This window comes from Garra rufa, chromosome 20, assembly GCF_049309525.1.
Source record: "Garra rufa chromosome 20, GarRuf1.0, whole genome shotgun sequence".
Lineage (NCBI taxonomy): Eukaryota > Metazoa > Chordata > Actinopteri > Cypriniformes > Cyprinidae > Garra > Garra rufa.
Window position 1 is genome coordinate 13295738 of NC_133380.1, and position 21559 is coordinate 13317296.

Consider the following 21559-nt stretch of genomic DNA (forward strand, 5'->3'; position numbering starts at 1 on the left):
GAAATGCGTAGACAAAGGTCAGTCAGTCAAAGGTAATTTGATCTAGTAGTTTTAAACTCAATATTGTTTGACGCACGACGTCAGTTTATTTTTAGCTACGTAGTGGCGTAGTTTGTTCTTTTCGAATATCTATCTTATTTAATCGGTGTTTACAGATGTTGTTGGCATTTAACTATGAGGTCCTGGGTTAAGGCTAAATGGACACTTCGTTAGAGCTTTGGACGGGTATCGTTTATTTAAAAGACGTCGTTGTTCATTCATTTGAGTCGAATCTTTTCAACGAATCGGATCACAGGGAAGACGTAAACGAATCGTTTAAGCTGTTTTGCAACTGATCCTATGAACAGTTCCAAGGAAATTGAATCTCATGATCACTGTTTTAAAGTGCGATGTAAATTTGCGTAAGTTCGGTTCGTTTATGAACGTGAATCAATGATCTATTATAGATCAGTGGACTACAACTGTGGGAACAATACCACAAAGTCCTTAACGGGATTCCCCTCGAATTCTTTAGATGGCTTGTTTCGCTTTTGGTACTTTTGTAGATACATTTCAGGAATATCTACGCGAAAGTAAAACACCATTAAGTCAGTCCACCCCAATGTAGATTTATGTAGATTTTTAAATGCACTAGGTTTATTTATTGAGGATATCTAGGTGTTTTCTATCTATCTATCAAAGGCTTTCGTTCTGAGATCGCATCATATGAATGTCACATTTTTCTCTTCCTTTTTCATTTAGTGTCACCAGGAGATAAGCCTGTCTGCAGGCAACACTACCAAAACTTTTGGCCCTCCAAATTAGGGACGTTGAAGGTAAGCTTGTCCCTTGTAATTGAATTCTATTTGTTCACATTCATCAAACATGCTTCATGTTGTGTGTGCTTTGTCATTTACAGATGTAAATCCGAAGTGGCTATTGATTTCTTCAAGAATGTGATGAATGAGGCTACAGTGGACTTTCTTTCATTCAATAATTGCTCAAAAAACATTAAACAAATAGCTATTTTTTTTTCTAGACTTTTAACTAAACAAATAGGCTAGATGTATAAAATGCATAATAAAATGCCATACTCCCAGCTTTTAAAATGCCCCAAACTACTATAACCTCCAGCATCTATACAGGATTATACAGTGAAATGGCGGATGGATTTCCTAACATGGTTCACAATGTGACTGCATCTCTTAAAAAAGAGGAGTGTAAGATCCTAGAGTACCTTTGTACAGATTTGTTCTGCGTGGATGAAGATTTGAGAGCAGCTTTGTTGGCATTTGCCAAGCAGACACAATCTCAAGCAGGTCATGCCTTGCTGATGGAGCTCATGTTCAGAATAAAGCGCTTTGATATCCTAAAGAAAGTTTTTGCCACCAACAGACAACAGGTAGAAGGAATTCTGAAGATGAGAAGTGCTGTCTCAGATTACAGGTAATATATTAATTCTACGGTAAAGAGCATATCTCAGTATCTATTACCCTCTTGTAAGGGAAAAACAACCCATGTGGTGATACTTATGGTAATTAAAGCCTTATTTTGCAGTCTGACATTTGTTTTGGGGTTATTAGAGCACTCTCTTGGGGAAAACCCCATGCAGAAATACCCATTAATGTTATTTTGACCCACTTGAAAGTTTATTTATGTTAAGTTGATCTCATTTACACAGGATTCTAATAGCAGATGTGAGCGAAAACCTGGAGGATGGGGAATTACAATCTCTAATATTTCTCCTGAGCAGTATTCTGCCCAAAGAAAGACTTGATAGAGCTACTGTAAGACAGCAGACTTTGCAAATGAACATAAATATGCATATAGCATGATCAAGTCCAAAATGTTGTAATCTGTATGTTAATTTTTGTTTCATTTCATTTGATTTCTAGAGCTTTATAGATGTGGTGGTGGAGTTGGAGAAGTTAGATGAAGTGTCTTCTGATAAGCTAGACCTGCTTGAACAGTGTTTGAGGGACATTTGCAGAATCGACCTTGTCAAAAAGATCCAGGCCTATAAGAATAGAGGTCAGTCATTGCTGAGATCACTTTTGATTGTGGTTTAATTGCTTGTCAGTAGGGGAATTACACAGACGATACGTTGGAGTGTTTACGCAAACACTGGGTGCAGCTTTTGATTACATATCATTTCAATCTGCAGTTTCATTACGTACATCAGTATCCGTACTACAATGCTTTATTTTACTTGCAAAATCAAAAGTGTATTACTGTCACAAAGTTTTTCAAAACCAAAGTTCATTTTTAAAAAAGGTTATCCTTTAGGATAGCCTACAAGGTTATTTAACTTTGCAGACTTTTTAAAATATTATTTTGGAGATGACAAGTGGCACTGAACATAAACAGTGCCACTGAACCAAACAAAACTTGTATATTTGGCTGATTATTGCTTCAGAAAATGGTCAATTATTGTCATGTTTTGGGCTGTACTAATTGGTCGGACTAGGAAAAACATTTGGAGTACTGTAGACTGCCAAAAATTATAACAAATCAAGGAGAAGAGTGCAAAAAACTGTCTTGAGGGACAAAGGGCATTTGTGGTTGACCAAACTTAACCAGCATTTCCAGGGCAAGAATTTTGTCAATATTCATGTTTGTTCTTATCATTGCATCTGATGTATAGATTGGATTGCAGCTTTTAATAATTTTAGTTGTGACAAAAACCTGACATGAAACCTAATGCCCCCATGTTTAAAATTTGTATTTTTTTATTTGTAGAAATGTGTACATTTTTTTTTTTTTTTTTTTTCAGATACTTTTTATTGTTTCAAAACAAAAAATTATGCGTTACATATATACTGTAATAGTCACCAAAATAGAACACCCACCCTATCCCCGACAGAGCCACAAGAATACACACACATATGCAAAAAAATAAATAATGTGTACATTTTGAAGATTTTTTTTTTTCTTTCATGGCTTTAGTTATCAAGCTTCAGTGGCACCCCACCCAAAATATGTAAAATAAATAATGGGTAAATAAATTAATAATGCATGATTAAATCTAAAAAATGAATTTATATATAATTTCAGGTCAGAATGTATCATGTGCAGTCCCTAAAGTTCAGAATTCCTTTAAGGTAAGACATGCATTTTAAGGAAATAGTAATAATAGATTCAGCATGTTACTGGTGATTACATTTTTTACAAATTTTTATAAAAATGTTTCTCCACATTCATTTCAGTTCACCCCTGTGCAACGTCAGTCTTTTGTTCAACCAGTGAAACAAACACAGTGCTGTTGTCAAGGTGACTTTTACTTTGCATGTTTATGTGTGTATATTTTTGATTTTTTTTTTTTTGATTTTTTTTTTTTACTTGAGGGTGCAGGACACTATATAGTTGATTTATGTAAATTTTTATAAATTCTTCATGCAGTGCATTACCAGTAAAATGAATAAAAATATGGGACCAAAAACCAGACCATGTTTTGTTACATACCTTTCTATCAAAGTTCTCTGACATTATCAAGGTGAATTTGTTTTGACACAGTTTACCACTGAGTTCTGGTATTCTGGTTCTATATTATATTATTATTTTCTAAACTATGGTGAATAAACTGTGACAAATGTGAGAATTTTGAAGGTGTCTGAATACATTTTGGTTGGACTGTGTGTATATATATATATATATATATATATATATACACACACACACACACACACACACACACACGCATGCATATTTGATTAGGTACCCATGGATGTCATTTAAAAACTTGCCTGTTTTTTTTTTTTTTTTTTTTTTTTCTCTAGAGTTAAAAAATTTGAAGCTTTCAGTGCCTGAAACAGGGACACAGTATCAACAGGCAAGAACTCAACCTCTTACTTGACTAATACTGTAAACAGTAATCATGGCAAAGTCTATCATCTTTTCTGATGGTTACTTTATTTATGAGTAGGTTAAAAGACGTTCCTCCCACTGTTTGTGTGTCTGCTAGGCTTTTATGGAGGAGTACGAAATGAATCCTGAGCAGAGGGGTCTGTGTGTGATTATTGACTGTGTTGGCTTTGATGGAGGTAAGTGTGTGTCATAATATCAAAATTAAAGTGTGTATTAAAGGGGTCATGAACTGTCTTGTTATTATTTATGTTATAGTATATTATAACATCATAATTTAGAAGTAATGGGCTATTTTCTGTCCGGTTTCATCAGAGCGCTTTGTTTGAATAGGCATGGCGGATTGTAGACTCAGAAGTAAATGCCCACTGCTATGATTGGCTAGCACTTGTGTATGTTTGACAGCCTACATCCTTCACAGATAAATCAACAATTACTCATTTGTGTAGTGTGACACGTCAGATACAATATAGTGGGCACAGCATCATCTTTTAGTTTCAATCTTTCTGAATATCCCGTGTCAAACTGTTCCTTGTTTGCAGTGATGGGAATAACGGCGCTATAAATAAACGGCGTTACTAACGGCGATACTTTTTTCAGTAACGAGTAATCAAACGAATTACTGTTTCCCCCCCCGTTACAACGCCGTTACCGTTACTGACCATAAAATGTGCTGACAATGTTTTATATTTATTTTATAGTTATATTAAATTAGATTTTTTTTAAAGTAACGCAATAGTTACTTTGCCTGGTAATTAGTTACTTTAATAAAGATGTAACTGAGTTACTAACTCAGTTACTATTTGTGAGAAGTAACTAGTAACTATAACTAATTACTTTTTTAAAGGTAAGTGCCCAACATTGCTAGTTTGTAAACTAATCCATGGTAAAATGAAGTGAACAAAGGAGCGAATTCTTACTGACACGGTCTGGAACTTCAATAAAAATCAAGTTCATCCACTCTTTCCTAATGCTGGGATCAGAATGAAGGCAATGCAATGTTTTTCGACAACTTGGCACAGTGTCTTGTCTTCGGTGTCATGTTTATCATTTGGTTTCTGTGTAGACTTTCAGTTTTGACCTTGGTTTTTTTTAGGTAAACTTGGTTGCAACCACAATGGGTGTCGTAATGTTTGTGGGAAAAAAACACACCCGTCAAGATTAAATTTTTAAAAACTCCCAACTGTCTACCCCTGATTTTCTAAAGAAACTCATTTTGTTTTTCCGTTTAATACAAAAAAGGAACAGAGTTTGAAGCTTTTTAATGCACTCTTGCATAAAATATCTGCATCTAAACGTCTACTTTGTGTCCTTTCAGAGATGTTAAATCAGACATTTGAGCGTCTGGGTTTTAGGGTCATTTTCCACTCTCTCCTGGGTCTAAAAGAAACCCAGAAGGTCTTGGAAGATCTGACCCGCAACAGGATCCTTCAGCGGGTCAGTCGCTTTGTCTGCTGCATCATCAGCAGGGGAACAGACAATCATCTGTTGGCCACGGACTCTAGTGGACTTGGTATCTGGCTGGAGGATCTCAGGCAGCTTTTTAGCCCAACCCAGTGTCCCTCTCTGTGTGGGAAACCCAAACTCTTCTTTACCCAGATCTACAGGACCACACAAGCCCCAAATACACCCTTAATGGATGATGAATACCTTGAGACCGATGCACCAGCATGCCGCTATGCTAGGAGTCTATGTGCGGATGCAAGGTCTGTCCCAGTGTCAGCGGATGTCCTTTGGAGCGTGTGCAGAGCAGAGATAAAGCTGCTGGAAGGGTCTGGCCACCAGTCGGTTTACCTGCATGCGTTAAACTCTGTCTTACTGAGGGGACATGAGAGGTATGGTCATCGTTTATGCAATTTAAATCATGCAATTTTATGAATGCATTTCACTCACTTAAAGAAGTAGTTCACTTCGAGAACGAAAATTTACAGATAATGTTCTCACTACCTTGTCATCCAAGATGTTCATGTCTTTCTTCAGTCGTAAAGAAATTGTTTTTTTGAGGAAAACGTTTCAGGATTTCTCTCCATATAATGGACTTCCATAGTGCCCCTGAGTTTGAACTTCCAAAATGCAGTTTAAATGTAGCTTCAAACGATTCCAGCCGGATCCCAGGAGGAAGGGTCTTGTCTAGTGTAACCGGTGTTGTCTGCTTTGTTTTCTTTCTCTCTTAACAAGTAACCAGACAGACATCAACTGACAGTTCGACTCTTCTTTAATCTAATAACACAAAAAGTTATTTTTTTTAGCAGTGTTCTGTCCTTTTTCTCCCATGCGGAGACGGTGCGAAAAGGGCACAGAAAAAGAAATACAACTTTCAAACAATAAAATCAATTCGACAAGTGACGAAACAGCATACCTGATAACACAATGTTTTTTAAGCAGTGTTTTGGCCCCTCTTGCCCTTTCTGTTAAAGGAAAGTGCAACGCATTTAGCACATGCATCGATGAGACTTCAAAATTAAATCACAACCTCAATTAAAATGAAATCATTAATCATCATAGGAAATTAAGATTGATGCTGCTGTAGAAATTTAAAGGGGAAGATGCACACGGATAGGCATATCAGGTATACTTTGTAAGCATTTGTGTAATTCTATATACGAAATGAACATTACTTTCGATACCTGTTACACTAGCTCTGCTTGAACTGTGTATTCTGGTTCATCACAGTTAGGGTAGGTCAAAAAACTTCCATCTCATTTAAAGGGTGTTTGACCACCTTTGCATGTTCACTTTGTAAACACTAGGTCAGTACTTCTGCAGAGATTTAGGATGATTTTGAAGTTGGAGAAGAAAATTAGATGGTAGGTTTTATTTTTTTTTTTAACAGAAACTGCATTTTGGAAGTTCAGACTCTGGGGCACCATAGATGTCTATTATATGGAGAGAAATCTTAAAATGTTTTTCTTCTTTACGACTGTAGATAGAAAGACATGAACAGCTTGGATGACAAGGGGGTGGGTACATTATCTGTAAATTTTTGTTCTGGAAGTGAACTTAAATATGCTGAACATTCACTTTGAGGAACAAACATTTGATATTTTTTTTTTTTTTTTTTTTTACTAACACTTTACAATAAGGTCTCAATTGTTAACATTAATGTATGAACTAACAGTGACCAATATGTTTTTTTACAACCTTTAGTAATCTTTGTTGTTGTTAATAAAAATACAACTGTTCATGTAAGTTTACAGTGCATATATATGTGTGTGTATATATATATATATATATATATATATATATATATACATACATACATACATACATACACTACTCTCTTCTGCTCACCTAGCCTGCATTTATTTGAGCCAAAGCACAACAAAAACAGCAAAATGTTGATTTTTTTTAAAGTTAAAGTGAATGTTTAGCATCATTACTCCAGTCAAAAGATCCTTCAGAGATCATTCTAATATAATGATTTGCTGCTCAAAAAACATTTATTATAATTATGTTGGAAAACAGCTGAGTAGAATTTTTTTTTTTTTTTTTTGATGAAGAGAAAGTTCAAAAGAACAGAATTTATCTTAAAAATAGAAAAAAAAAAAATAATTTTGTAACATTATAAATGTCTATCACTTTTGATCAATTTAAAGCATCCTTTCTAAATAAAAGTATTACTTAAAATTCTACTGACTCCAAGATTTTGAATGGTTTAGTGTATAATGTTACAAAAGCTTTTTATTTCAGATAAATCCTGAACTTCGGATCTTTCTATTTATTAAAGAATCCTGAAAAAATGTACTCCATTGTTTTAAATATTGAAAATAATAAAAAAAAAAAATGTTTCATGAACAGCAAATCAGCTTATTAGAATGATTTCTGATGGATCATGTGACACTGAAGACTGGAATAATGATGTTAATAATTCAGTTTTGATCACATGAATAAATTACATTTGAAAATATATTCAAATAGAAAACAGTTATTTTAAATGGTAAAAAAATCTAAATTTGACTGTTTTTGCTGTACCTTGGATCAAATAAATTCAGGCTTGGTGAGAAGAGACATTCTAAAAAAGTAAAATATTAAAATCTTTTAACTGGCAGTGTACGAATTGGTAAATGTTGAAATGAACTAAGATTAATAAATGCTGTAGAAGTATCGTTCCTTTTTGGTTCATGTAAAAGGTGCTGTGTGCTATTTTTAACCACTAGATGTCGGACGGGAGCACCACATCTCCACATCATCCACACCTCTTCATACAACACATCAAGAAAACTAAACGCACTATATTGCCAAAAGTATTGAGATACCCCCTTCTAATGAACAGGTTTGACTACTTTAGTCATTTCCATGAGTACAAATCCTGCAAGGCAAGGTTCAAATCAAAATGACACAATTCTCTAGAAAATCATTATATGCTTAGTCATTTCCTTGACTACAAATCTTCATTAGTGTTTGGTGATGAGTCATTAGTCATTAGTCATTAGTGTTTGGTGATGAGTTTTTGGCTCAAGGTCTGCATTTAAAGTCATACCAGAGGTGTTTAGCTGGAATTAGGACTTGGTTTTATGCAGACCAGTCAAGTTCTTCCACGCTGACTGAATTAATCATTTTGATTTGAACCTTGCCTTGTACACAGAGGCATTGTGTTGTTAGAATAGAAAAGGGTCCTGTCCAAACTGTTGCTATAAAATTAGAAGCACACAATTTCCTAGAACATCATTATATGCTTAAATATTAAGATTTGTGCTCATGGAAATGACTAAAGTAGTCGAACCTGTTCATTAGAAAGGGGTGTCTCAATACTTTTGGCAATATAGTGTATGTAATAAAATTGAGATTTTGTGCTACAAAATTGTGTATAGCACCTTTAACAAATTACACTTTATTGTAAAGTGTTACCTATTTGTTAACATCCTGAAGTGATTTAACATTTATTTTTTAAATAAAGTTATACACTGAATAACAAAGAATTCAAAGATTTCTTTTAAAGGAACAGGTAAAAAATGGTGCATATGCAAAATATTTTTCAGCTTTGCCTTTGCAGTTGAGCGTTTTACTCACTTTGTTTTTTCTCTTAAATTTGCAGAAAGATGCTTTTATGGGATGTCATGACAGAGGTGAACAGAAAGGTGTTTAGTTACAATCAGCAAAATCCTGACAATAAGTACCACATTCAGCTCTCTCACACACTACTCAAGAAACTTTACTTGTAACACTCAATATGTGTATCACAACATAAACTACTCTGTTTTTGTCTATTTGGACTTTTTTTTAAAGAGTAGAACTATCATTTGTGTCCATATGGATGAATAATTGCAGCATAGCAAAATACTGCCATAATAACCTATTGTCCTACATTGTTTTATGTTTTTGTATATTATTAATATCTATTTATTATTGTATGTATGTATGTATGTATATTTACCTCCTGATGCAGCTAATACAAAGTTCTCTGTTGCAGTCACAGTGCTAGTGCTTCATTCGTTAATTGAAGAATACCTTCAGTCATTAGTCAGGCTAAATGAAGTTTATTTGTTTAGTGCTTTTGAAAAGAGCAGCTTTACACAAAAAAATGCTCCAAAGGTGCAAGGCAAAGATGAATGCAAGGAAAGCAACTCTGAGTTGTTTAGGCAAGCAGAATCCAGACCACATCCTCCTCTGGCATGACATTTTACACGTGGTAAATATAAAAATATATCAAATATATCCTTAGTCTCATAGTTTTCATTTTCTAGGTACTCTAGCAATAGACTGGAGTTTTGTGACCTTCATAAACTTGGCAGATTGTAGCGTGATAGATTGGTAGAGCATATCATTGATTTAACTATATAGGTCTTTTAAGTAAATTGACGTGATGATTAAATTTAGGCTGATCTGGTCAGATTTTCTGGATCTGAAAAGAACACAAGCTACTAAAATAGAGAGTAGAGAAGAGTAGAGAGTAGCTGTATTCATTTACTTCATCTTTTCCTTAATTTTAAATGCGCATTTAACATTAGTAAATTATAAATAACTTTATATTAAAGGGATAGTTCACCCAAAAATGAAAATTTGATGTGTATCTGCTTACCCCCAGGGCATCCAAGATGTAGGTGACTTTGTTTCCTCAGCAGAACACAAACAGAGATTTTTAACGAAAACCGGTGCAGTCTGTCAGCCAAATAATGGAACTAGATGGGCACCAAACCTTTAAAACAAAAACATGCACAGACAAATCCAAATTACACCCTGCGACTCGTGACGATACATTGATGTCCTAAGACACGAAACGATCGGTTTTTGTGAGAAACTGAACAGTATTTATATCATTTTTTACCTTTGATACACAGCCACATCCATCTGTCATGTGCACGAGTTTAGCATCAAGTACCCGGAAGCGATCTGTCGCATGAATACAACACTCATTGTTTACATAGAGCACAGAGATAGTGGGTATAGCGGCTATTCAAAATGGTAATTACTTGCGCTTATCCTGATTGTTTAAACTGATTTAAAGCTAAAAGATTACGTTTGCTTGCGCAAACTCATCCGGGACTTTTCACTGATTTCCCCTTACGGCGTTTGCGTATTCTACGCCAGAGCGCATTCACGTGTAACGAGCCGGATGATAAGCTTGTGCTCAGGACAGATGGACGTGGCTGTGTATAAAAGGTAAAAAATGATATAAATACTGTTCAGTTTTTCACAAAAAACAATCATTTCGTGTCATAGGACATCAGTGTATCGTCACGAGACGCAGGGTGTAATTTGGATTTGTCTGTGCATGTTTTTGTTTACGTTTAAATGTTTGGTGCCCATCCACGTCCATTATTTGGCTGACAGACTGCACCGGTTTTCGTTAAAAATCTTCGTTTGTGTTTTTCTGAAGAAACAAAGTCACCTACATCTTGGATGCCCTGGGGGTAAGCAGATAAACATCAAATTTTCATTTTTGGGTGAACTATCCCTTTAATGCAATTCATTTATTCTCCCTCCAGAGACCTAATTATGAATCGGTTACTAGATGACTTGTATTAGCAGATTAACAGATGACAGAATGTGAAATTAGTGACCAGTATGAAAATGTCTCTAAAGTGGGTAATATCTCACTTGAAACATGTAAAGAAGTATCATAAATTAAAATGCTTTTAAATAAACTTTGTTCTTTCTTGTGTGTGTGTGTGTGTGTGTGTGTGTGTGTGTGTGTATATATATATATTTATATATATATAAGAATAGCAGATCACACAGTACAACTATCAACAACTACATATTGGAAATCTTTTATATTGTTGGATTTCTTTTTTCTTTTTTAAACAGCTGATGAATGATGACAACATTGACAGCCTATCAGAATACATTCAATTTTAAAGAGCTTGAGTAGACAACAAACCTGCAGCACATGCTTAGATTGAACAGTGCTGTTGTTCATTGGTGTGTAGGCAAACATAGTTACTTGGTTAACAAACATAGTTCAAAACTAAGATCACCGCAGAACAGTCTCTGCATCTCTGAGCAACACACAGCAGTGTTTCATTACTGAATAGTTTGGCGTTTCTGAATGAATCATTTGAGCCGATGATTCACTGGTCCATTCTAGAATGAAAAGTAGCTTATCTTTTTATTTTTCAACATTTTATATTTTTATATAGACCTATATATATATATATATATATATATATATATAAAAATGTAGAAATATATTATGTATATTACAATGTAGAAATGCTTACATGCTACATTTTAGCTTCATTAAACATGTAAATGCATCTAAATGCCACTTCAGCTGCTTCTGTTTTGATGTATTGATGTGTTAGGATAGGACAATATTTGGCCGACTATTTAAAAATCAACCTTTAAAGCTGTCCAAATGAAGTTAGAACTTAGTAATGCATATTACTAATCAAAAATTAAGTTTTGATATATTTACGGTAGAAAATTTACAAAATATTTTCATGGGACATGGTCTGTTTTTCCCAGTTTGTAAAGAAGTGTAACTAAAATTTGAGTTTCCACCACAATTCAGTCATTAAATGTGAAACCTAAATGTGTCACCCTTGTTACGCAACCAGTTCAGTTCAACTGAATAGAAACTAGGACTATATTTCTATATTTCATTTCATAAACAACAACAAAAAAAGCATTGCTGTGTTCATATTTTAAAATTTTATTTTTTCGAGTTTAGAGAGGCTACAAGTGCACAATTTGTTCATACTAAAATTGATTGGTGGTCATTTAGAAGTGAAATAAATAAAAAAAATCTAAGGAGAAAATAATAGAAAAAATGTAAGCAATTAAAGTTCATATAAAAAAATGTTGATTGCCTTGATGTTGATCATAAGGTTGATAAGACATAAAAATTGAAAACATTTCTATTGGACCTTGTATTAAAATTAGAGAAGCTTATGTTTCTGTTTCACAGCCTTCATTTGTATCATATTAAAGACGGCATCTAACCAAGGTTAATTCAGGGAATTCCTTTATCCAGAATTCCTGTAAAGAGAGCTATAATCTTCAGTTTGTTAAGCCTATAGAGCATTGCTTTGAATGACCTTTGGTCAAAAAATGCTGGTGGCTACAGTTCTAGATGAGCTGTGGTCAGTGATATCAGAATAAAAGCATGTAAACTACAAATCTTTACAGTTGAAACTGTTCTTTTACAAAACAGCAGCTTTTTGAGAGACTTCACTGGCTCAGTTGTCAGGTGACAGAAATCAGGTTGCGTCTCATGAAAACCTGAAATAATGGTAAATGTAGAAAACGTAGGCTTTCATAAGCAATACCACTCTTTAATCACTATACCATCAGTCTTCCTTCCTCTTCTGCACTTTTCTACAGCAGCGCCTCCAGCAAAATGCACAGCATTTCAATGTTGCTAGAGTTACAAACAGCACAATTAAAAGCAAGAAGCCGATCACATCTAGACTGTGGTACTGAAGCCAGTTCAGCTCATGAGCAGCAGGTCTCAAGTGGTCTGCCCCCTTGTGTCTCATAACAAACTCCGTCCAGTAGACTGCAAGATCCAGTGGTTGCACGGGACGGTCATTGTGTATGGCCGACAGCTTCTCAATTTTTTGGTTATAGCTGCAGAACACAGCAAAGGAAATGCATTGAGATTATGAAACAGAAAAAAAACATGTGGAAAAACTGGTGAATACCATCAAACTCTCACCTGCTGTCGTTGATAACAGTGTTGAGAGCATCAACCAGTGTTTCTGCAGTGATATCATGGATGTTGAGGACCACTCCCACCCCTCGACTTGCCATGCGGTGCACATTGTCACCCTGGTCACCAAAGAGGGGAAGCATCACCATGGGAACACCATGACAGATGCCCTCGTAGATTCCATGCGTCCCACCATGAGTGATAAAGGCTTTTGCTTTGGGGTGACCTGTAAAAAAAATGACGTGTCACATGAATATCCCAATTCTTAAAAAAAGTACAAATTGCTAGATGTAAACTTCCAATTGCAAGAAAAAAGTCAGAAGAGGAGTCTTCTTTTCTCTCAGATTTTAAATGTATAATTTGCAATTGTGAGTTATATATTCAAAATCTGAGAAAAGAAAAATACTTTTTTTCAGAATTGAGATATAAACTTGATATAAATGTGCAATTCTTACGGCTTTTTCTTGCAATTCTTCATATACATCTAGCAATTCTGATTTTATTTCTTGCAATTGCAAGTTTATATCCCACAATTCTGACTTTATAACTCGCAGTTAATCTTTCAACTCTATCTTGCAATTGTGAGTTTATAACCCACAATTCTGAGGGAAAAAAAAGTCCAAATTGCAAAATGTAAACTCACAATTGCAAGAAAAAAGTAAGAATTGTGAGTTTATCTGGTAATTATTTTTTCTCCGAATTGCGGTGTATGAAGTCTTTTTTTTTCTCAGATTTTGAATTAATAATTTAGAATTGTGAGTTATAAATTCAAAATCAGAGGGAAGAAAAATAATTCTTTCAATTGCGAGTTAATTTTCCGACTTTTCTCAGAATTGTGATATATAAACTTCCAATAAACCTAAGTAAATTGGCAATTCTGACTGTATTTCTTGCAATTCTTCATATACATCTAGCAATTCTGACTTTATTTCTTGCAATTGCAAGTGTATATCCCACAATTCTGACTTTATAACTCGCAGTTAATCTTTCAACTCTATCTTGCAATTGCGAGTTTATAACCCAAGAAAAAAGTAAGAATTGTGAGTTTATCAGGTAATTCTTTTTTTCTCCGAATTACGGCATATGAAAGAAGAAAGTCTTTTCTCTCAATTGAGAGTTATAAATTCAAAATCAGAGGAAAGAAAGTCTTTCAATTGTGAGTTCATTTTCTGACTTTTCTCAGAATTGAGATGTACAATTGCAAGAATAACAGAATTGCAAATATATATAGGTTTATTGCAAGTTTATATTTACATCTATCTATTCTGACTTTATTTCTTGCAATTGCAAGTTTATATCCCACAATTCTGACTTCATAACTCCCAGTTGCAACTTTGACTTTATACCTCGCAATTTTGAGTTTATATATACCGTATATTCTGAGAAAATCACAATTACTATGTAAACTCACAATTCTGACTTTATTTTTAGCAGTTGCAAGTTTATATCCCACAATTCTGACTTTATAACTTGCAGTTTATCCCTTAATTCTGACTTTCTTGCAATTGCGAGTTTATGTCCCACAGTTCTGAGAAAAAAATAAAATAAAATTGCAAGATGTACATCTTATTTCCCCCTCAGATTGTGAATTTATAATTCACAAGTTAAAAATTCAAAATCTGAGGAAAGAAAGACTGTCTTCTTTCAATATAAACTTGCAACAAACCCGATATAAATTCGCAATTCTGACTGTTTTTCTTGCAATTGTACATTTACATTTAGCAATTTTGACTTTATTTCTTGTGATTGCAAGTTTATATCTCACAATTATAACTTTATTACTCATAGTTTCTCTCTCAACTCAGACTTACTTGCAATTGCGAATTTATATTCTTAATTTTTTCTCAGAATTGCGGGATATAAAAGACACAATTGTAAGTTATAAATTCGAAATGTGAGGAAAGAAAAAGACCGAGTATCTTCTTTCAATTGCGACTTTATATCCCGACTTATTTTCTCTGAATTGAAAAATATAAACTTGCAATAAACACAATGTAAATTCACATTCTGACTGTTTTTCTTGCAATTGCACATTTACATTTAGCAATTCTGACTTTATTTCTAGCAATTGCAAGTTTATATCTCACAATACGGACTTTCTAACTCACAACTGTGAGTTTATATCCCGTAATTCTTTTTTTCTCAGAATTACTAATGTAAACTCATAATTCTGACTTTTTTCTTGCAATTGTGGGTTTACATATTGAAGCATGGACTTTTTTTTATTATTTTTTTTTTTTTATCGCAACTGCAAGAAAGTCAGAGTTAAAAGATATAAACTCACAATTTTGACTTTTTTCTTGCAATTGTGAGTTCACTCTGCTGTGGTGATCATTTAATTTGTGATGAAAAAAACTGTATTGAATTAGATGCAAAACGCAGTGGCTTCAGACCTTTGGATTCCACTCTATAAAGCTTTGATTTGATGTGTAGTTTATATTAGTAGTATAATATTTTCAATCAAAAAATCAACTCCGATTCAGGAACCTTTCTGTTTGGTAAAGGTCACATTGGGTACATTTGCGTCATAATATACACAAATACCTCTTTACAGTGGCTAGATAATGGAGTTTCTTTCAGTTCCCAAAATCAGCCAGTATCTTGAAAAATGCAAGCGTAGAATCAGGCTTGCCCTAATTTATTATACTAACATTTGTTTATTTAACTCTTCTATGATTCTGTGATGTTTTCAACATCAAATACAAAGACTATACTAATAAAATGTTTGTATTTGGGTGATTTTCTTTATTAGTAGTCCAAATATGGGCAAACTTAAGTTTACACGACAGTATGCTTCAAAGATATTTTAATAGAATTCCGCAAACTTTATAAACAGATATTGACAACTTAGGGCATCCCTTTCTTTTAAAACTTTCCAGTATTTATATAGCTGTACAGACCGCTTATTGGTCAAGCATCAGCGCCAATACAACCACAGTTAATAGGATTAGCTAACATTATGAGTCTAACTAGGCTCTGCTCTCCAGCCATTGCAATCATACCTGACATGCCAGTTTGTTTAACAAAAGCTACTTCTGTGTTCTCAGTTTAATGATCCAAGTTGTAGCTGGAATTTGTGGTTGCCTGATCCTTAACTTTCAACCCAAAGATTAGCCAAGTGAATCCCTGGATTTCACAATAATACATTTACTCCCACACACTGGTCCTCACACACTTCTGGTAAGACAAACAGAAATCCTTCAATCTTTAGCACTGAATGTAACTAAAGTGGTTGCTTAACTACAAATAAATCATATATTTTTCACACTAATGGAGATAGCCCAAGCATTAATAAAAATAGATATTTACATTGCAAAAAACATTTTCTTATTTTGTGTTTTTGTCGTTTTCCAGTACAAATATCGAAACATTCTTGAGAAGCAAAATCGCTTAAGATATTGAATCTTGTTTTCTGAAAATTGTATCAAAATTGTGTTTTCATTTAAAACAAGCAAAAATATCTGTCAATAATATTTAACATATTTTCTTACCCCATTGACAGATATTTTAACTTGTTTTAAGCAAGAACTAACAATTTTTTTTAACTAAAATGAAAAAAATGTATACAGTATATTATTAAATTCTTTGAGCCCTTAGACCTTCAGTTAGGTTTCTAGATCTCTACTTTTCTATTAATCAATCAAATCAGAGCTTCATTTTTTTTTTTTTTTTGGCTGCACGAACAATTTTAACATATACAATGCATTGAATTAGCTAATTAAATGTTGCATGGCATGGGAAAAGTTCTTTAAGTTACATAGCTTTATAAAAATGAACCAACACCAGGGTGGATGATACATGATGTAAGCATAACACCAAAAAAAAAAAAAAAAAAAAACAGGGAATCTCACCGAGCAAGTCATTCTGTGGAATCCACTTCATCAACTTGACATTTTCTGGGACATTGTCAGGGACTTCACCTGTGTACCGCCACAGAACCTAAAAAAATGACATTCAGCAAACAGTTTCAAAATGACAAGGGTTTAGACACACAAACAGAAAACATCAAAATACTCTTATCCTAAGAAAAAAATATATAATGTAAAATACAGTTGAAGCCAAATCTTTATTATAAACGTTAAGTATTTTAACAAAATAAGAGGGATCATACAAAACGCATGTTATTTTTTAATTAGTACTGACCTGATTAAGATATTTCACTTTTAAATATACTCTTGATCTGTTGTATAGAGAAAATAATTGAATTTATCAAAAGTTTACATACGCTTGATTCTTAATGCTGTGTTGTTACCTGAATGATCCACAGCTGTGTGTTTTTGTTGTTGTTGTTTTTGGTTTTGTTTTTTAGTGATAGTTGTTCATGAGTCCCTTGTTTGTCCTGAACAGCTAAACTGTTCATAAAAGTACTTCATGTCCCACAGATTCTTTGTTTTTTCAGCATTTTTGTGTATTTGAACCCTTTCCAACAATAACTGTATGATTTTAAAAGGGAAAAAACTTCTGTGATAGTTGCATATGAGTCCCTCAATTGTCCTCAGTGTGTTAAGAATAGAAAATCATACAATCATTGTTGGAAAGGGTTTAAATACACAAAAGATGCTGGAAAACCAAAGAATTTATGGAACCTGAAGCATTTTTTCTGAAGAACAGCAGGCAGTTTAACTGTTCCGGACAAACAAGTGACTCATGAAAAACTATCACTAAAAACAACAACAACAACAACACAGTGTTGAATCATTCAGGTAACAACGCAGTATTAAGAATCAAGTGTATGTAAACTTTTGAACAGGGTTATTTTTATAAAGTCAATTAATATTTTCTCTTGGGGACTATATGTAATCATCTTTTATGTAAAATATCTTATTCAGGACTGTAATAAATAAAATAATAACTTGCATTTTGTAAGATCCCTCTTATTTCAGTAAAACAATTTTGCAGATTTTGTCTAAACTTTTGACTTCAACTGTATATTTTATTTTTGTGAAATGTTGTGCCGCCACATATTAGTAAAGGCTTATGAAATACTCATGGGTTTAAAGTAAAAAAGTATGATTCATGGCAATGTATAAGGATCTTTAAAATGTAACAGTCAACACTTGTTGACAGAAGACTCCTGTTTGGTCTAACAGGAATACTACTCTAGTAATGCAGCATGCAACAGAGTGCCAAACCCCCTTTTCAGCATGCACAATAACTTTAATGAGAACAAGATGTTCCTGGACATCCTCCACAGCTATAGCCAAAGCTCTGCACGCAGCCTCCACTTAGTTTTACACTTTAACGTGCCGAGAAAACAAGTGGGTAATGTGGACTCGTAAACCCTACAATCCTTGACTGCGAAACTGAACATCTGGGATGCTAAACAGAATAGGCTCAGGTCACGCACCACATTGTTTGCACAGAAAATATAGTTCTAAAGACTTGGGATTACTAAATGTGTGTAGTTCAAATGATTGTTTTACACTTTGCTGGACAATTTAAAAGTTGCACCAGAATAATTTGATTTACGGCTACATTTTTTTTCAAAGGTTTTGGACAGTGTGATTTTTATTCACCAAGTCTGCATTTATTTGTATTTACATATTTTCAAATGTAATTTATTCTTGTGATCAAAGCTACATTTTTTAGCATCATTACTCCAGTCTTTAGTGTCACATGATCCTTCAGAAATCATTCCAATATGCTGATTTGTTGTTCAATAAACATTTATTACTATTATCAATATTTAAATTTTTTTATCTGAAATAAAAAGTCTTTGTAACATTATACATTATACCATCAAAACCATCATTTTTTTATTGGTTGGAGTAATTACAGAATTTAATACTTTTATTTAGAAAGAATGCTTTAAATATATCCAAAGTGATGATAAAGACATCTATAATGTTACAAAAGATTACTATTTCAGATAAATGCTGTTCTTCTGCACTTTCTATTCATTAAAAAGACCTGAAAAAAATTCTACTCAGCTGATTTCAGCATAATAATAATAATAAATGTTTTTTTGAGCAGCAAATCAGAATATTAGAATGATTTCTGAAGGATCATGTGACTGGAGTAATGATGCTAAAAAATCAGCTTTGAAATCACAGGAATAAATTAGATTTTCAAATATATTCAAATAGAAAACAGTTTTTTTAAACAGTAAAAATATTTTTTTTTTCACTGTTTACTTTACTTTGGATCAAATAAATGCAGGCTTGATTAGCAGCAGAGACTTCTTTAAAAACATTAAAAATCTTACTGTCCAAAAAACATTTGACTTATAATGTAGTTTCTAAAAAGTATGGTGTTCCAACTTAAATTCTTACTTACCCTTTGTGGAATCATACCAAAAGCCTTGAAGAAGATGGCGGCTTTCTCTTTTGGCATGGAGGAGACCAAAGAACCCAGACTGAACACCACAATACCATGCTCTCCAGAGCCCTTGACAAATTCCTCCACCTCCTGCAAAAGACAGAGAACAACCCACAGAATAATAAGCCAAAATGAAATAATGACCCAGCAGAGAATAAGCAGGCATGTTTCACACAGCTTCATCAACCAAGGTCCATGTTATCCCTTAATCAACACCAAACCCTAACCTTTGCTATATAATATTTCTGAACCCACACTCTTAAAAATAAAGGTGCTTCACGATGCCATAGAATAACATTTTTTGTCTAAATGGTTCCATAAAGAAGGTTCTTCAGATTATAAAAAGGTAAGAAAGAGATGGTTCTTTGTGGAACCAAAAATGGTTCTTTTATGGTATCTCTGTGAAGAACCTTTTAAAGCACCTTTATTTTTAAAAGACAATTACATACTGTTTGCTGAGCTCAAGACTTGTAAAAAGAACGATATATATATTATAAAGAACCCCAGCCTCGAATAAACAAAGAAAAAAAAACTGTAGCATTCATGTCTCGGTTCTCACGGAAGGAAGGGTGGCAGACAAGAAAAATAACACAGAGGGAGAGCAAAGGAGGAAGTTGCGTGCCAAAGAGTACAGTGAACACACCGCGTTGCCTTAGGTTACAATGCCCTAGAGAAGGGAGTCATATTACCATGGGTTATGTTTTATATGAGGGTAAACGTAATGCATGCTGAGACAAAGCACCAATATCAAAGCTCAAAAATGGACCCCATATTTCCAGAACCAATACTCACCCCAACCCAACTCCAAATAAACAGCAATAGAACAAGATCCTCAATAGCTTATTTGATCTAATTCAAAAGGCACCTCTGGTGACTTACAGCAGAAAGTTCAGCACTCTTCTGACAGTTGATGCCCCCGATGAGGACCATATTTGGCATGAGAGGCTTAGGGTACTCAAACGTAAAATCATATCTATGCAACCAGATAGCTCCACGGCTGAGGATCTCCTGGTACGTCACATCCGCATCCAGGTATCTTGCAGCAAGTTCATCAAAACTGGCGTACATTATTCGACACAGCCCCAACTCTATGCCACTCATGATGAAATTTCGAATGCGCTCTACAAAGGTCATTTCATCAGTGCTGCCAGACTGAAACCGAGGTACGTAAGATGGAGGAGATGGACACTGTGAAGCCAACAGGTCAATGCCACAAGGCATGCCACGCAGGAAGTAGACCGCAGGAAGACCAAGCGCGGAAGCGATAATAGGTCCACAAGGCAGGAAGGGATCGGTGAGCAACAAGTCAAAATTCTCCTCCTTCAGCTTCTGCATCAAAGGTTCATTATAAAGCAGCGACTCGCATCCTACCACCTGCGTTCCTGTGAAGTTCAGCAGACGCCCCACTTGGATGAAGATGTCCATCAGTGCAGGGCTACGCTTAAACACATCCTCCTGAAATCCCTTCAAGCTGGTGGACAGCTGCTCCTTGGAGATCTTCACCGGGAAGGTCTCAGTGCGGAAGAGCTCTGAACTCTTGATCAAGATGTTGCTCTCAGGCACCAGGACCAGGATGTCATGGCCTTTCCTGGCCAGTTCTGTCACCAGCACCTTCATGCTAAGCCAGTGGCTTCCTTCAACAGGCATGACCAGCACCCGGCCACCCTGCGCAGGCCTCAGCCAGGCACCCAGCCAGATAAGCAGCAACCCTGAACCCAGTCCCCGAAGCCAACCCTCCATCAGCATAACTGGGTCTGCCTAAGACTAGACACAAACACTGAAAGAAAAAGAGGAGAAAGCTCCTCCTCCAGGAAAAGGGGCTGAGTTTAGACTCTCTCGTGTGTAACTGTGAAACAAGAGAGTGAAAGGAAAAACAAGAGGGTAGGACAGTTGTCCGTGTTTTGGTTTGCAGAACATGCGCAAAACATTTCCTGAAAGGGAAATAAGTGCTCTGCCAGCACTCCATATACACATACAGTCATAAACTGAACATAAAAAAGTAGTGTTTTACAAATCTGTGAACTTTATTTATTATGAGTCTTTGAATACTTAAACACAAAATTGAAAGCAGAACACACCACAGATTTTTTGGCAGGGATAACCGTGGTTTTAGTATTTAGCGTCTGTCATGGATTCTAAGTAAAAATTGTACTCAAAGACTAATTTACAACCAGCTGTATAAACTCAAGAGCGTAAGAAGGAAGAGTTGTAACTGTGTCAGGTCACCAGAAGGCAACTCCTACCAGCACCTCCCCCCGTCTCCTCAAACCCAGCTCGCGTGAGAAGCTCACCACTCCTTTCCTTCCC

The 21559-nt window shown here is 34.7% G+C and overlaps 2 protein-coding genes across 4 annotated transcripts in view; one reads left to right on the forward strand and one right to left on the reverse strand.

Moving 5' to 3' along the window:
- Nucleotides 1-1087: 1087 nt before the first annotated feature.
- cflara (CASP8 and FADD-like apoptosis regulator a) lies at nt 1088-10925 on the forward strand. The gene is made up of 9 exons (XM_073825462.1): nt 1088-1425; nt 1661-1766; nt 1875-2010; nt 3034-3080; nt 3186-3249; nt 3756-3808; nt 3941-4019; nt 5159-5675; nt 8876-10925. The coding sequence occupies exons 1-9, from the start codon at nt 1088-1090 to the stop codon at nt 9000-9002; spliced, it is 1467 nt and encodes a 488-aa protein (XP_073681563.1). The 3' UTR covers nt 9003-10925.
- Nucleotides 10926-11915: 990 nt separating this feature from the next.
- The window catches only part of LOC141294244 (UDP-glucuronosyltransferase-like), a 21758-nt gene continuing 12114 nt past the window's right edge, over nt 11916-21559 (reverse strand). For 2 of the 3 annotated variants that reach the window (XM_073826323.1, XM_073826322.1), the window contains 4 exons: nt 19211-19342; nt 16786-16873; nt 12941-13160; nt 11916-12852 (listed from right to left, as the gene is read on the reverse strand). In XM_073826323.1, the coding sequence (XP_073682424.1) occupies nt 12573-12852; nt 12941-13160; nt 16786-16873; nt 19211-19342 (720 nt within the window). In that variant the 3' untranslated portion in view covers nt 11916-12572. Of the gene's footprint in view, nt 12853-12940; nt 13161-16785; nt 16874-19210; nt 19343-20131; nt 21525-21559 lie in introns of those variants that run through there. The other variant, XM_073826325.1, reaches the window with a different exon arrangement.